Source organism: Condylura cristata, unplaced genomic scaffold (genome assembly GCF_000260355.1).
Source record: "Condylura cristata isolate star-nosed mole 26May11 unplaced genomic scaffold, ConCri1.0 scaffold00029, whole genome shotgun sequence".
Lineage (NCBI taxonomy): Eukaryota > Metazoa > Chordata > Mammalia > Eulipotyphla > Talpidae > Condylura > Condylura cristata.
In genome coordinates, this window is record NW_004567130.1 from 21,910,973 (window position 1) to 21,927,206 (window position 16,234).

At 39.5% G+C, this 16,234-nt stretch overlaps 1 protein-coding gene across 12 annotated transcripts in view; it reads right to left on the reverse strand.

Annotated features, from left to right (window-relative positions):
* CDC42BPA (CDC42 binding protein kinase alpha (DMPK-like)) overlaps positions 1–16,228 on the reverse strand; it is a 155,572-nt gene extending 139,344 nt beyond the window's left edge. For 11 of the 12 annotated variants that reach the window (XM_004691036.2, XM_012730948.1, XM_012730944.1 and 8 more), the window contains exon 1: positions 15,555–16,228. In XM_004691036.2, coding sequence (XP_004691093.1) covers positions 15,555–15,732 — 178 coding nt within the window. In that variant the 5' untranslated portion in view covers positions 15,733–16,228. The remainder of the gene's footprint in view (positions 1–15,554) is intronic. The other variant, XM_012730941.1, reaches the window with a different exon arrangement.
* Positions 16,229–16,234: the final 6 nt, after the last annotated feature.

Genomic DNA, 16,234 nt, shown 5'->3' on the forward strand with positions numbered 1-16,234 from the left:
GGCGAGACCGGGGGTACCGGGAGTGAGCACGACGCCGCCCTCCTTCACCTTGCATCATTTTGTCCTAAATAACCTACAGAAAGCAGCTCTTTGGGGCTTCAATACGTCTTGATATATGTACAAGCTGAAACAGTGGCCTGAGTGTGTTGTAATAGCCTGTAATTTACAGGGGAAATTACTCAAAACTAAGCTGAATAAAGCATCCTGTTAATCTATAAAATATAAAACTTCATTCCAATATGCTGGAACAGAATCACATACAATTCTTCACACTCTAGAAGCTGGGAGTCTCAAATATGGACACCTGACAGTGCAAGGCTCCTAAGTCAAGAAAAGCCGTTAATTTTTTTAAAACCCTCTGTAAAAGGATAAAACATGTAAGTAAAATTCTTGATACTCAAAAAGCTTTCTGAACATTTCAAAACAAGAAATTCAAATACAATTTCAGCCATAAGCAGGAAAATGCAGCAGAAAAGTGAGTTGTTTTTGTTTGTTCTGTTTCGTTTTTCCATTTTAGTACTGGTAAAAGTGAGTTTTAACAGCCTTACCTGAAAATTCTTAATTACTAAACAACCAGGGATTTAAATACTAAATAATTCCTACTTCAAAAACTAATATACTTGCAAAAAGTCATCTCTGTATATTTAGAAGTGATATTTAAATTAGATACAGTTGCAAAAGTACTGTTACTACTGCTGGGAAAAAATTCCTATATCATTTCCAAATACCAGCCCTATGACATCATTTCCTTTTACTTCTTTGCTACTTTAAATGGAATGGTTCAAGCTGCTTTTAGTAATATACTTAACTGAAAACAAAATATACTGAGACTATGATAAACATTTCATCCTAACCCTCGGTGACTATTTTAAATGACGGATACTGCTGTTTAGGTACGGTGGAGTATCTACTTTAAATCATTTGATTCTAAGTAAAGAGATTAAACCTAGTAACTAAAATAAGGATCCCAACTTAAATATTTTATGACTTCACGATTTTCTTTTCCCTTTCAAGTAAAATGCAAGAATAAATAGAGAAATTTTTAAGTATAAAATCACCAACAAAAAAGTGACCAACAATTTGGAAAACAGTATTAAAAGAACCTTGAACATCAGCCAACAAACTAGTCAGAGCAATTTCTAACGCAAGAAAGCAAAGTGGCCTTTGGGCCTTTGGGTCACTAGAGTAGAATGCCGTGGCCGGGTAGCTTAGAAGTGATGGGTGTTCATTTTCCACCATTCTGGGGGCTGCCAAGAGCGAGGCACCAGCCTCTTTGATGGCTGCGTCGGGCTCCACGCTGGCACCTCTCACTGTGTCCTCCGTGGGAGAAGGCCTCCAAAGCCCTCCGGGTGTCTCTCCTTGGGGGCCAATCCCATTCACGAGCCTCCCACCCTCATGACCTCATGCCTCACAAAGGCCGGCCTCCTGACACCATCACCTTCAGAGATTAGGATTTTAACATCCAGACCAGAGTGAACACACTCAGTCATTTCTTTGGGGAGCATTTTCCACCACATATCCTAGCATTCAAATGAAATCACAAAGCCATTCTCTGAACACTGGCTCAGCAGTAGCCACTTCAGAAAGTCAACCAGTCCCCACCTGGTCTTCTACTCAGCAACTCCCTGAAACAAAGTTCTCTTAACTCTGCCCTACAGCTGAAATGAAAACAATAGCTTGTCAATTACATTTCAAAAACATTTTTTCTGTGAAAAGTTAAAATTCATTTCAAAAAGAATCTCACGCATTTCCATGTATTCAAGGACAAACCTGGACTTCAGATGACTCGAGAGCCCCGAGTGCCACTAACACAGGGCGGCCCTGAGATGTGCACCTGTGGTGTTCAGACAGACGTCTCCTCCCTGCAGCTTAATGGTTATAGAAGTGAGAATCATAACCATCCTTTACATCGTCTGGGTGACCCATCTGTTCTCCTGTGTTGAGTTCTCTCCATAAATACTAAGTGCATATCAGTGTGTCCTGTGCAACTTGAGAAGCACCTGTGTGTCCTTAATGCAAAACAGAATTTAGAGTAGGTTTTCCAGGAATAAACTATCCTCCTGAGATAAAGACTATTTGTCTAGAAGAAAGTCACTAAAGGAGGGGGGAAAAGACCAATGATTGGCTCAAGGATATACTGCTAAATTTGAACAAAATTCTCCCAGTTGCGCTATTCAGTTTTTAAACTTCTCGGTTATGGGACTTGAAGAAAGTCTGAAAATAAGATCAATTAGGAAAGGTAAAGGAATTGGACTTTTTAATGCCATAAAATCCAAAACCATACTTAAGTTTTCATTTTTATCAGTTTTCATCAGCAAGATTCAATAGTCAGTGAGTGCTTAAGAAAACCGTCAGGCCCAGCTGGCATCACCACCCTCGTCAAAAACTTCCCCAGCCCCTATCATCTTCCTAACAGAACTACCAGGTAACTTTGGTTACATCAATACTCCGTGTTTCCATTATTGAAACCCTGAGGATCATTTTCCTTTCTAAAGCTGCACTTTTTAACTATCTGACGTCTCATTGACTTCATGTCTAAGCAACCCTAAGTCCATCCCATGTTCCTGAGTCTCCGCTCTGAGGCGGCTCTCCCGGGGCTGCCTACACGGCTCCCACAAGCTGTCCACTGTGCTCTGCCTTCGCCACCGCTGGCAAACTCCTGTCTTTCCTCTATGTTGAATGTGCTGCCCACTAGAATCTCTGCTTCCTCATATTCTCTACTCACTTGTTTTAGCTGGAGGTGGGGCAACGTACTCATCGCACTTACCTGGGCCTTGCTTGATGTCAACAGAAATCCTGCACCTGAGAAACCCCTCTCTCCAGGGTGGCATGCCTGAAGGCTGGGTAACCTTACTGGGAGCCCATGGGGTTTAAAAGGTTAATTTTTTGAAGATTTGCATGTCCTCAAATGTCCTCATCCCACACTCATACCTGGACGGAAATCTGACTAGGTACTGAATTTTAGTTTGAAAATTATCTTCTAGAAAATACTAACATTATCTTCTAGCTCCCAGTGTTGCTGCTGAGAAGGTCAAGCCTTTCTCATTCTTCATCTCGTGTATACTTTCTCCTTGGTAACTTTTTGAGTCTGTTCTTTGTCTTCAGAGTTCTGGAAATTCCACAATGCAGTGGTTGTGAATCTTGATGTGAATCTACTTTTATCCACTGTGCCGAGTACTTGGTTGAGCTCTTCTATTTAAAAATGTAAGTCTTGGTTCTAGAATATCTTCTTGAATATTTCAGTGATGATTTCTTCTCCTCTGTCCTCTATATTGGAATTCATATTTTTCAGATTATTATTCAGACATTTTAAAATGGTACTCTAATGTTCTTCTGTTGCCTCTTTTCAATTTCTTGGTGGTTTTTGTTCTATTGTCTAAGAAATAGTTTTAATTTTATATTGCAATTTTTTTACTCTTTTCATTTTAACTAACATTATTAATTTTAAGGACTTTTTTCACTTTCCTTTATTTCTTTTTATCCTAATTTTATTCCATAATTTTTCTCATGTTGCTGAGAATATTAATCATAGCACTGCTTGTTTTTGAAGTAAGGGTTTCTGTACGGTGTTTTAAGTTTTTTTTTTAGTTTTACAGTTTTATAGCTGGGGAATACCTTATTCATTAGGGGCTTTCCTCAGAAATCTAGAAATTCTTGGCTTCCCATTATACGTAAATATGAGACGATAAAATAAAGATGAGCTAAGCCTCTAAAACCTCAGGTAAAGCTCACCAATAATGACTTCACTGTAGTATAATTCTTCACTAAGGAACCCTTACATCATTAGGCTGAGTTTTTGGGCTGTCAGATTCTCCAGAAAGGACTTCTAATCTGTGCTGTGATAAAGGCAGGCCAGCATTCTGGGAGTCAACAAAAGTAAATAAACATTTATTTAACCTTCTTCTTTTCAGCATGAAACGCCCATCCTAAACTTGGGCTGATGTCACTCAACCCACAGAACCTGTTTTACTGAGAATAAGACTTCCAGTCTTTGTTAGGTAGCAGAGGAATTAAAGTGGCCCAGTGGCATGGGGAGGGGGGGCTGTGGACGGGGATGCATGTGCCTGAGTTCCTTCTGCTCATTAAAAAGTTCCAGGCAATCTTCCATAGCTAACCCCACTCCCAAGTAAACTTTCAGAGATTCCTGAAGATACTGATTTCTGGGATTTTTAAGGACTCTGTAAACTGGTTAGTCATCATGATTAATCACCCACTGACTTTCTTAGTATTCTATCCTATTTCATGTCAATGAATATTTTTGCTTTTTTTTTTTTTTCTAAAGATTTTTATTTTATTTTTGCATACAGAACTGGGATACAGGCCAGAGATGTGGAGGGTGAGAGAATTCACCAGAGACAGAATGGAGTACAGAACACGCAGATCAACGAAATACACTGCTGAGGGGAGCAGCGGGCAGGTCAGGAGAGGTCTGCCACGCCATATGGTCACCTCCGGGGCAGGCGGGAATCGAACTCATGAGGAAGTGGCTTAAGCTTCTCAGTGATGTGCTTTAACCCGCTGCGCCACCAGGGAGGGCCTATTTTTGCTTTTTAAAGTCCTTTACTATGTTTTGAATTGGGATGCAGAAGAGAATGAACTTGTACTGTGTATTCCAATCATCTTCATCAACTGTCAAGTTTATGCTGGACATCACAAAGATTTAACTTCAAAATTCAGAGATTATTTGCATTTTCCCTTCTTTAAGCAGTAACACTCTCTTCTCCTCACACTCACCCCAGTAAACACTTCTAACATATCATCAACTGCTAAATGAAGGGATTATTAACCACTCATTATAAGAAAAGTGGTCCCTAACATACAAAAATGTGTGAGCATCAAGCAGTGCTCCAAGAACAGGTCTACCGGTTTCTGGCCTTGCTGGAACAGATATCATGACATGAGTTCGTTCAACCAACATTACCAAATGTCCACTGTGCTGCGTGCCATGCACTATGGGGACCGGCAAGTCAGGGAATAGTTGTGAAAGACAATTCCCAACCAAATTAACCAATCCATGGAAAATCATGCAACAGCCAAGATGTGCCTTAGAGCAAAAGGGAATGACCACTTCAGGGGAGGTGGAGTAAAGGCGAACCTGGAAGGAAAGGGCAATGTGAGAGAATTGAGGGGCGATGGAATGCCTGGGTATCCTGACTATGGTAGAGGCCCACGTCTGTCAAAACTCACAGGACACAAGCCAAAAAGAGTGAGTTGAATCCTTCAGTGTTGAACTAAAGAGGATGAGTGGTATGGTATGAACTCATGACAGAATGGAGGGAGGGAGGAAGAGAGGAAGATCAACAGAAATGAAGAGACATGTACGTCACCGGCTTGGGTGGATAAACAGAAAGAAAGATAGGCGGATATATGGACAGGACAGGACAGGACAGGACAGACAGCCAGCTCTGTCCGCGGACAGCACGCAAGAAGCAACACCAAACAACAGCGAGCGCACACAGGAGCCCAGATTTTGGTTTCTATGTCATCCACTGAAAGAAAGCAGGACTTCTCAGAGCAATAGCTGATCCCAAGGACGTGGTAAGGTAGTACAAGAGGAGCTCAAGTCACTGCTGTGGCAAAAAGCAAAACAGTGTTCAGAGTCAAGAGAGGTATCAAAGAACATAGAAGCCAGCTTGAAAGAGATCCTGCTAGCCAACTGTGGGTCAGCCTGAACCTTAAACTAACTAGTGGCAGTAAAGGATTATAATCTAGTGAGCCCAAACTGATTTAAAAAAATAGCTTAGTGAAGAATAGGGTATTTAAATAATGTTAAAGTACGTTCCCACAAAATACTTACAACCAAACGGGAAAAGCAACTCTTCAGTGGAAAAGCCCAACAGATAACACAGTAACGACGCAGAACGAACGACCGTATTTCACCTCAACAAGCTGGGGAGGAATAACGTGGGCACGGGGGACACTACACCACGTAACCAGAGGCAAGGGGAACAGCATCATTCTGTGACAGTCCTGCAAAGACCTATGATCATAAAGAAACAAACCCAAATTGAAAAGTGCTAGAAAGGCTGCAAAATAACTGGCCTGCAGCCTTCAAAAGCGCGGAAGTTGTGAAAGTCAATGAAATTTAAATCTACTCCACAATGAATGTCACCACAAGGCATGACATCTGAACGCAACATCTATGGCTCTGACCTGAATCATTTTGCTCTAAAGCTATTACCAGAACTGAAAAAAAAACTTTAATCCAGCCTATGGATTAGATGATAGCAACAATTCAATGCTAATATCTTGATTGCAGAAAACACACATGAACATATTTGGAGGTGACAGGTCATAAAGGAGGCAATTTACTCTCAAATGTTTCAGAGGACATGAGAGGAACTGTATTGGACTTGCAATTTTTCTGAGATCACAGAAAAAGAATTTCTGGTGAGAAAGAAAAAAAATGAAGCAGAAAAAGACCCGATCATAAAAAATTCTGTAGCCGTGCTATGGAGTTTAAATGTAATCCAAAAAGCTTATCAGTCCTCATTGTAGGGTATTATGCAAGATGTTGACATGAAGAAAGATCACGTTATAAGTATTGTTTTTTAAGTCTAAAACTAAGCAAGGCTCTTAAGATTCACAATATATTTTGATTAGGATCATATGTAGTAATGAGGTTACAGATTACTTAAATTTTAATGGAGAAACAAAAGTATGATTAACAAGATCAATAAGATCCAGGAATATAGTCCTTTTAGATACATTTAATACAGACAAGTCAATTGAGCCAGATGCATTCAGAGGTTGAACAAAATCAGAATACCCAGAATTACCATAGGAACCCATGCAAAATAAAAAAAAAATATTATCACAACTTATCACAATCTCAAGCAATGTAATGGAGCAATGGAGTTTTAGAAGAAACTATCAACTTAGTGTGCATTAGTTAAAAACAGGATGAACCATTAAACAGCACATACCAAAACGACAGAATTGAAAATACCGTTGTGGTTTTAACTATAAATTCTAACAAAATATTTATAAGTATGGGATATAACAAGCTTTACTATATCATATCAATATGTCAGTTTCCCCCCATTTCCGACATCTAGATCTGTTTTTAGATGTTTTTTTCATTAGGACTTTTTAGTCAGGGCTATGAATCTCAAATGTAAATCAATGCAATTCAATCTCAAAATATAGGGCTTTAGCCACTGCCTTCTAATAGGGAATACTCCTAATCTATTTAAACAAAAATTTTAATCCTCAGGACAGCATTCTTCTCAGTAGATGCTAGCGTACTTTTAATAGTATCTCCATTAGCCACTCCCAGTAAACCCGATATTTAAGAATGGGATTCTTATTGTTGCTAGACAACTACGCTGCTTTTACGAAACCCTTAAAATATCAAGTTAGCCCTGTTCCGTTTCACAGCACCAATTTCTCTCTCAAACTTTGTACCAATGGTTAGAGGTAACTGGATTGGAAAATGACCAAATTCCACTGGAAAAAAATAAAATCACCAGATTAACAGGAACATCCTTGCAAATTAGCACGACACACACAGACTGCTCAAAGACATGTTTCAAGTCTTATTGTCCTTTGTCTGTACACACCCAATGCTGAAATCCACACTAACTTCATAAATATGGCCAGGTCGACTTCTATAGGATGCAAATCAGTATGTTAAAAAAAAGTAAAAAGAATAACAATTATTCAAATCCTTGCCTGTGTTTGAAGACTGATGTAAGCTGTGAGAACATTTCAAAAAACAATGCGGTATTCAGGCAGAAAAGCAGCGTGGAGGGCCGGACACTACCAATAGCCTCCTACTCTACACAGCATCTCCAAGCTGTCAGCCGTTCCTCATAAAAGTCAAATGACTTGGGCAAATTCTATGTAAAAATAAAAGTTAAACAGGTTTTCTGTATTGCAAAATTTTGAAGCTGATAATGTACTCTGTCTGCAATGTTCAAACAAAACTTCAATAAGCACTATTTCCCAAAATGACATAGCCAGTGTTATCTTTATTTTCAAAATACTCATTTCTAGCTTCTGAAAAAGCGTAGGAACCACTGGTGTACACCAGTCACTTTCTTCATACTTATTAACATGTATTTATGGGTGCTACAGAACCTTTAGTCCACAAAATGTCCTAAGTGACCTATTTTTTCATAAACAAAAAATAGTAATAAACATTTTTCATGATGATTTTACACTTCTGAGCTGAGGTTTAGAATTCTATTGTTGATTTGCATATAAAACTATAAAAGTAGATAGGTAATAACAAGATGCTTCAAGGCAAAATATCTTATTCTAATAGAAAAAAATAAGTTATTGTTTCATAGTCACATAGGAGGAACATCTCCAATGCCAATATAATTTAATAAAATGTTATCAGTAAGATAAGAATGTTTATCATGACTTAAGTTATTTACATCCTTGTATTAGTACAGGTACACATTTCAATTGTATTTCACTTTCAAATATTCAGTATTTTACTTCCTTATCATGAGGCTAAACAGAAATTTAAAAAACAGAACGGGGAAAAAGGCTGAAAAAATTCAACTATAATATCTAGGAAATATAATATTTCCTCTAATAAGTAGGAAACCCTGAACCTTGTGGCAGTAACACTGGCCAGGACAGCTGGTGAAGAGTCAGGGAGTGGAAGCGAAGCGCCAAAATCACCAGCAGTGGTGGAAGCCACCAGGCCCGGACACAGAGGTGCGAAGGCCGTGCTCTTTACCACCCCTTGGCTTCTATTTTTGGATTTTTTTTTTTTAAGATTTATTTATTTGCATACAGAACTGGGGTACAGGCCAGCGGTGCAAGGTGCAGTGAGAGGAATCACCAGAGACAGTGGGGCGCAGAACTGGCAGATGGACCATCCACTGCCGAGGGGAGCAGCGCCCTGGGGGTCACCTTGGGGCGGGGATCCAACTCGCCAGCAGAGGCTGTGCACAGCTTCATAGCTCTGCACTTTAACCCCAGTGAGCTCAGGGAGAGCCCAGAACCTTACAGTGAGCTTTAAACACCATAAAAAGGAGGGACTTTTTTGGTCACTGATTAAACACATGGTGATGTTTAAGCAATTTCCAATAAAACTGAAAGTTAAACAAATGACTGAACGAATTCACATGTATTGCTAAGACTGTTTTCATCAGCTTAGAGACTACTTTCAAGCATAACTAGAATAGGGGTGGAAGGAATGGTGTTGATGGGGGAAAACTAAAGAAAAATAAACCTGCAGGGGAAGCCGGAGAGAAAAGACTGTAAGCGACGCCCTCACACAACCGCCTTAAACCGCGCCAGTGGCTCCGCTCTGCGCACCAAACACCGAGAAGACGAGGTCAAGCTGCGTGGCGCTCTAGCTGTATCAGCTTTAGAGTTTTCCCTCTAACAATGTGATCGTACATTCTGGACTCTAAATCCACTGCCTACCAGTAGGGCTGGCACCGAGAGCCTAGCCGCACAGCCACATCACTGCAACGGCAAAGTGCCCACCTCTGTCCAGAAGCATGAAACCAGCAGGTTGGCTAAAACATAAGAGCCTTCAAAAAACACACACACAACACTGTAAATTAACTCTAAAACTGCACAAGCACATGATTTTCTCTTAAACATCACACACACACACACACACACAATAAAACTGATTTGAATAGATGGCAGTTTTGCCACACACCACAGCTGAGCAACTAAGGCTGCAGAAGAGCAAATGACGACTCCTGCATTCACAGTGAATGCCACAGCAGCACGAAAAGCTAGTCAACGCAAGAAGAGGCCAGGGAGCGTCCAGTGATGTCAAGGACTTCAGCGGTCAACAGCACAAGGTCACTCGTGCGTCTGATTTCACTGTATTCTGTAGGGGCTTTTTTAGGGTGACTGTTCAGCAACACCACGTTTGTGTTACTCTGCCATGGCTACATTTACCTTAGGTTCTCGGGATTATCACACAGAACAATTAAAAGTCCAGTGCCACTGGGCCCTCCCTGGTGGCGCAGCGGGTTAAAGCACAGCTCTGAGAAACTAAAGCCACTTCCGCATGAGTTCGATCCCCGCCTGCCCCGGAGGTGACCACATGGCATGGCAGACCTCTCCTGACCCGCCCACTGCTCCCCTCAGCAGTGTACTTCGTTGATCTGCCTGTTCTGCTTCCCGCTCTGTCTCTGGTGAATCCTCTCACCCTCCGCATCTCTGGCCTGTACCCCAGTTCAGTATGAATAAATAAATAAATCTTTAAAAAAAAAAAAAAAGTCCAGTGCCACCAAGTAAAATACAATTTATTCAGATTTGGATTCTATCTCCAGAGTTTCCCTCAAAACTCTTTCTAACCCTAGTCAACAGACGCCATAACCTCACACTGAAAAAGCATTGGCCAAAGGTCTTCTTTCCTCATTCGCACTTCCTTCCAAGACCCTTGCCCTGACTTTAAAGAACTGTTCACTAAATTCTGCCCCTATTATTAGAATGTGGAACTATGTCTGTATCTTTTTTGTTCTGTGCATCGGTCAACATACTTGGCTTCATCAACACTAGTGAGTTTCCAGCTCTTTTGACCCAAGTCTATAAAACAGGAAGAGACAGAAGACATCACAAGAACTTTCCATAACAATACTTACTCTTTCTATAACTTGACATTTTCTTTTTTAATGCTAGCTGGACTTAAAAAATTGATTTTTTAAAACCTATCAAAGCCAAATGAATTGGGGAGAACTATGTATGTTGGAAGTGTATCAAGAAAGAGACTGTGGAAGGAATTTGGGACCATAGAAGAGCAGTACAACAAAATATTAATTTGGACAAACTTCAGCTAGTTTTCCTTAAAATAGCCTGAATGTACTATAGAATGTTAATCAGTCCAGAAATTATGGGACTCTTCATAAAATTTCCAACATATTACGCTATTTTTAGAATGCTATGCCTAGGTACACCTTACATTTCCGTGTGAAATGAACAGATTCCTAAAGTTCTGAAAGTATTAATCATAACATCCCTATTCACACTTATACAGCAATTTTTCTTTTTAAAAAAGACATATGAGAGAGCAATGGAGTAGTAATTGCTGCCACCCATTACACAAGCTTCTACCATATGCCAGAATTGTGTTACATCAAATAATTGTATTCATTTACTATCATTCTTAGCATACAGCTCACCAAGTGGCTAGTATGTAAGAAATAAATGTCCAGCCTATATTTCTGACATTAATGATGATCCTAATCAAGAACTTAAAAAAAATCATCTGCATTAAATGGCTATTTAGACAATCTGGTCTGATTAACAAATTATACTTAGGAAAAGCTCACATGCACATGGTAGAAGTGGAGAACAAACTATCCTTGAAAAGAATCAGATCCTTGCTGATCCAATAATCTTCACCTCACTTAATTGAGGCGCACATGAACAAAAAATGAATAAACTTAAAACTGATGACAGGAAAATGTAAATCACTCTACTTGCTGTTGTTCTCACTCAGCAAGTTTATTAATACTCAGACTGCTCTGTGTCTGTCTGACACTGAATAAGCTATGACATTACTAGTACTTAAGGATAATGTATGTAAAGTTCCAAGACTTAGGATGCATCAAAACACAGTTACCCACACACGGACAGCCTTGGGCGCTTAAGTGCACTGAGCAACATTATCTCACACCTATGTTTTAAATTATCTAAAATGAATTCTGAAGTTCCAATTTCCCATTTCAAAGAAGAGAGTAGCCAACTCCATATACTCATTTAATCGTTACTAAAAAATAAGTTTGAATGTAAAATGCTTGTGTCTAGACTGCAAAAAACTTATTCTAGTGTTATGCTACTGACATTAAAACTATTGTATTACAAACATGACAAACACAGTCATTTTAGCAACTTTAAAAACTAGTTAACAGCAGCCAGCAGACACATGGAAAAGTGTTCACAATCACTTATTAGAGAAAGCAGGACAAGACCACAGTGAGAGGCCATCTCGCACCTTGAGAGTGGCCCATCTGGAAAAGACCAGAAGCAAGAGTTGCTGAGGATGTGGAGGAAGGGCCCCTGCCTGCAGGGCAGGTGGGAGAAAGGGCCTGTGTAGGTGGGGTGCAAACCGGGCCAGCACTCAGGGAAAGCAGCATGGACGTGTCTCAAAGCAGGAGACACCTGACCCAGTAATTCCACTCCTAAACATCTACCCCAAATTCAAAAGTACTAATTTGAAAGGAAACTGCACTGCATGTTTATAGCAGCGCTACTTACTATAACTAAATCATGCAAACAACCTGGGTATCCCAGAACAGAGGAGGGGATCAAGAAGAAGTGGTCTCTACCCACAGCCGGATCCTGCACGGAGCTAAAAAAGACAGTCACGTCATTTTGCAACATGAATGAAGCGTGAAAGGATAATGCTAAGTGAAGTCAGTTAAAAGATGAAAGAAATACCAGATGATGGCACTAAAAGGTGGAATGTTGGAAAAACCAAGTAACAGTCAGATAAAGACAAGCTGAAAATCTGACCCTGAAAGCTGACTACAGAACCGAAACTCCAAGGGGGGAGGGATGGAGGGAAGAAAAAGGGAGAAGGAAGCTCAATGGAATGTTGGTGTGTTGACTGTGGGTGCACTATAGGTTCCCCCAAAATGTATGAGTCAATTCACAGACAAAGAAGACTTGACCCTATTTTAATATCTAATTGAAGAGAGAACCCTGGAATTCCTGACTTAAACTCTGATGGGGTACCCCAATATTACTTGTTAAAAATAATTATTAAAAAAATGAAATTTTATTTCAAAAAAATGAAAACAAAACATAATCTATCAAATCGTATTGACTATAACTGTAAAATAATATGTTATTAAACTCCAAAGTGACCTATGGCCTAAGACACTCTTATTCCCCTACTTTATGACTCGCTGGCCTAATGTCCTCTCACTCTCTGCTTCCTCAATCAGCACCAAGAGAAGGGGATACTGTCAAAGGAGAAACAACATATCCAATTCAAAATTGGCAGTTTTCTTATTGTCATGACACCACAATGAACAAAACATTATCTGCGCCAACACAAAAGTGAAATGGACCATAACTGGGAATAAAGTGAAACTGATAGAAATGAAAAAAGGCAGAATCTTGGCTGACTCTCTCTAAAGCTGCCTATCATCGCATGAAAATAAGGAATATCTAGAAGACACTTTCATTATCATAAATAACCAAGTACAAATAAACAGCATCAAGTACACAGAACGTAACAACTACTGCTATCCTGTTAGAAATATTAGGTCATTTAAAATTCAAGCTGAAAAATGTGTCACTGAAGGCAAATCTAAATGATCAAATTTAACCCTAAGCAATCCTTATAAATTTCTCCCAAGATCAAAGAAAATAATGTCTATAAATGTAAACTGAAGTCAACTCAGTATTTCAAAATCTCCTTAATCTAACTTGCTTTCTATGTTATGTTAGGTAAAAAAAAAAACAGGAGACTTCCCCCAAACTATGTGAATCGATTCCTAGACAAAGATGGCTTGACCTATTTGAATATCTAATTGAAGAGAGAATCCTGGAAGTCTTGACTTAAACTCTCTTAATAGCTTCAAGATAGCAAATAATACTGTTTCAAGATACATGTTCTTGACAACTCCCATTCTTAACCTTCTTTTCTTATGCCTTATTCAAACTTCTGTGGTGGCTATCACACTTTCAAGACTTCATACTCCAACTTAAAAAAAAAACCCGAGTCTTAACAGACACTGCCTAGCCCCAAAGTGTACTAAAATAAGTCCTGAAATATGCTAGTTTCTTGCACGCTGTTACCGAGAAACTGCTGTGCCATACAGCGGACTTCTAAAAAGACAAAATGTGAGGGCTACTACCAAAACCTAATTAAGTGGTGAAAAGTCCTAGATTAAAATTATTTAAAATATATTAATAAAAATAAAATGCACTTAGTGAAATATTTAAACTTTGGCTTTAATTAAAATATGTATAAGTTACTATATGTACACATACACACATATTACATGTACCTATATGCACATATATGAAACAAAATCCAAGAAAACATATTTAGTAGAAAATATGTATAAATTATTCTGATAATTCGCCAAAATAACTCATAGCACAAAACTATAAGACAACAGAGATATGGTTTTCTCCTTTATCATAATTTTAAAAGTTTATTACCACTGGTACATACAAAAAGTTCGCCTGTCATTTTTGCAAATAAGACATGAAATGACAATCATAATCACAGGCTAGAATGGCGCTATGGAGCCGTAGTTCTGTAAAGATATCAAACCTTAACTTTACACCTTCAAAAAAACACTAATTGTTTTCTAAATTTATGTGCTTTATAAATATGATACTCTATACGTAAAAACACTCACAAAACCAGTACCAGAATCAAAACCGCCTCACTCTTAAGACAGAAGTTAACTGAAAGACAGTTCAGCATTCTGATATGCCCATTACGATTCTGGTGGCCTATTTCAAAAACAGACTAAAATACAGAGGGTTTAACCTCAACATCAAGATGCTTAAACGGTCTCATATGACAAATCAGATAAAATTATTACATACAGGCGATACTGAATGAGGGATTTATCTGGCAGACTGATTCAAACCTAAAATCACCAGTAATCATAATTACTTTGACTTCAGGAAAAGAAATCGTTACTCGGGAACAAAAGTATCTGCAACAAAGGTCCAGAATACCTATCTGTCTACTATCTGTCGATGTGCCAATATAGGTGGGTGATCGTGTGTCTTTTCCAGCAGAGGCTGCGGCTGTCGCACGCTCCTGGGCACAGCGGAAGCAGACTCCAGCCAAGCATTCAAGACCCAAGTCACGTGAGGCTCCTTCTCCTCTACTCCTAGAGCAGGTCTGCTACATCACATCTGCCTGATGGAGACAGAATTCTAACTGGCTTGGGCTCAGTCTAATGCTCTGGCAGAAGCTGCTCCCGAACATTCTCCAGCTACCATCGGAATATTTTTGACCGCTTATGTCATGTTGTCTCACAAACAAGACAATTTTGGGAAAGTCCATGCTTATTGGCTTTCTTTGCTTGCACAATACGGATGAAATCAACTGCACTGATCGCTGCCTTTCAGTTCCTACTGATATATCTTCTTCCACTCATACAGTGACTCCCAAGTCACAGAAGGAATGTTTCCACGAGTAAGTCCTTGCATTTTGAGGTCTGGGATACCACCAGTATTAGACAACGGTGAGGCTAATGCACTCTGCCCATCACAGAATCACTCCAAAAAATCTACTGCTGACCTAAAAACACAAATTCCTTCTCCTGAATTCCGCATCAAGTCAAGACAACCATTGAGTAGCACGGTTAGACTCCTGGCAGACTGTTTACCCAAAACTAGAAACAATGTTTCCAAGTCTTGTCTATCCTTTCACTGAACATATATTTAGATACATAATACACACCGTGGGCATACGGGCCAAGCCTGTACTGTGTACTTAGACGTGTACCGTGAATACACACCGTACAGTACGGAAATGTCAATACTTCCACGTAAGCAATCTATACTCGTCACCGAATACACCGACGCCCAACAGCAAATCCAAACGCCCAGCTATAGTTGTATTATTCTCCTTATTACACACTTACCCCATTCTAGGTATTCAAGGATGTTCTTCTCTCTTCTCAATGGAGAATTATTGCATTCATCATACAGGCAGATCAGTATATCCAACAAGGTCTCCACGCTGAAGCACTGCCCATTGGTCTGGGCTGGCCCATCCAAAATAAACTGTTCCAACTGCCTCAGACGCACTTCTCCAGACATGTTTGCTTCAATTGCGGCTGGTGATCCTTTAAATTGGGACTACGGTTTTTACTCTGGTTATCTGAACCGAGATTGTAAAAGGTGCGGTTTTAAAAACAAACCACTTGTTATTCAGCCCACAGTCATGCAATGCCCGTGTTGAATTAAACATCCAACCCACCGGTAATCTCGCTGAACTGAAGCGTCTTCGGTGTCGCGCACAGACATATATTTTAAGGGAAAGTTACCGTCAAAATGGACATTCAAGAACTGTTAAAGAATAACACCATGAAGTCGTACATTTAAATAAAGCAATCGTTCAAAGTACATCGAGGCAGAATCACTTCTTTAAAAAAAAAACAAAAAAAAAAAAACTCTTCTCCTTCATTCAAAATTCAACTCGTGCAACATAATCCTGAAACGAATCCGGTTGCATCACTAATGAATTAAGTCCGAGGTGCATCAGCAATTCACTTCCCAGGAAGCCGGAGAACAGAAGAGGGCTGAAAAAAACCGAAATGAA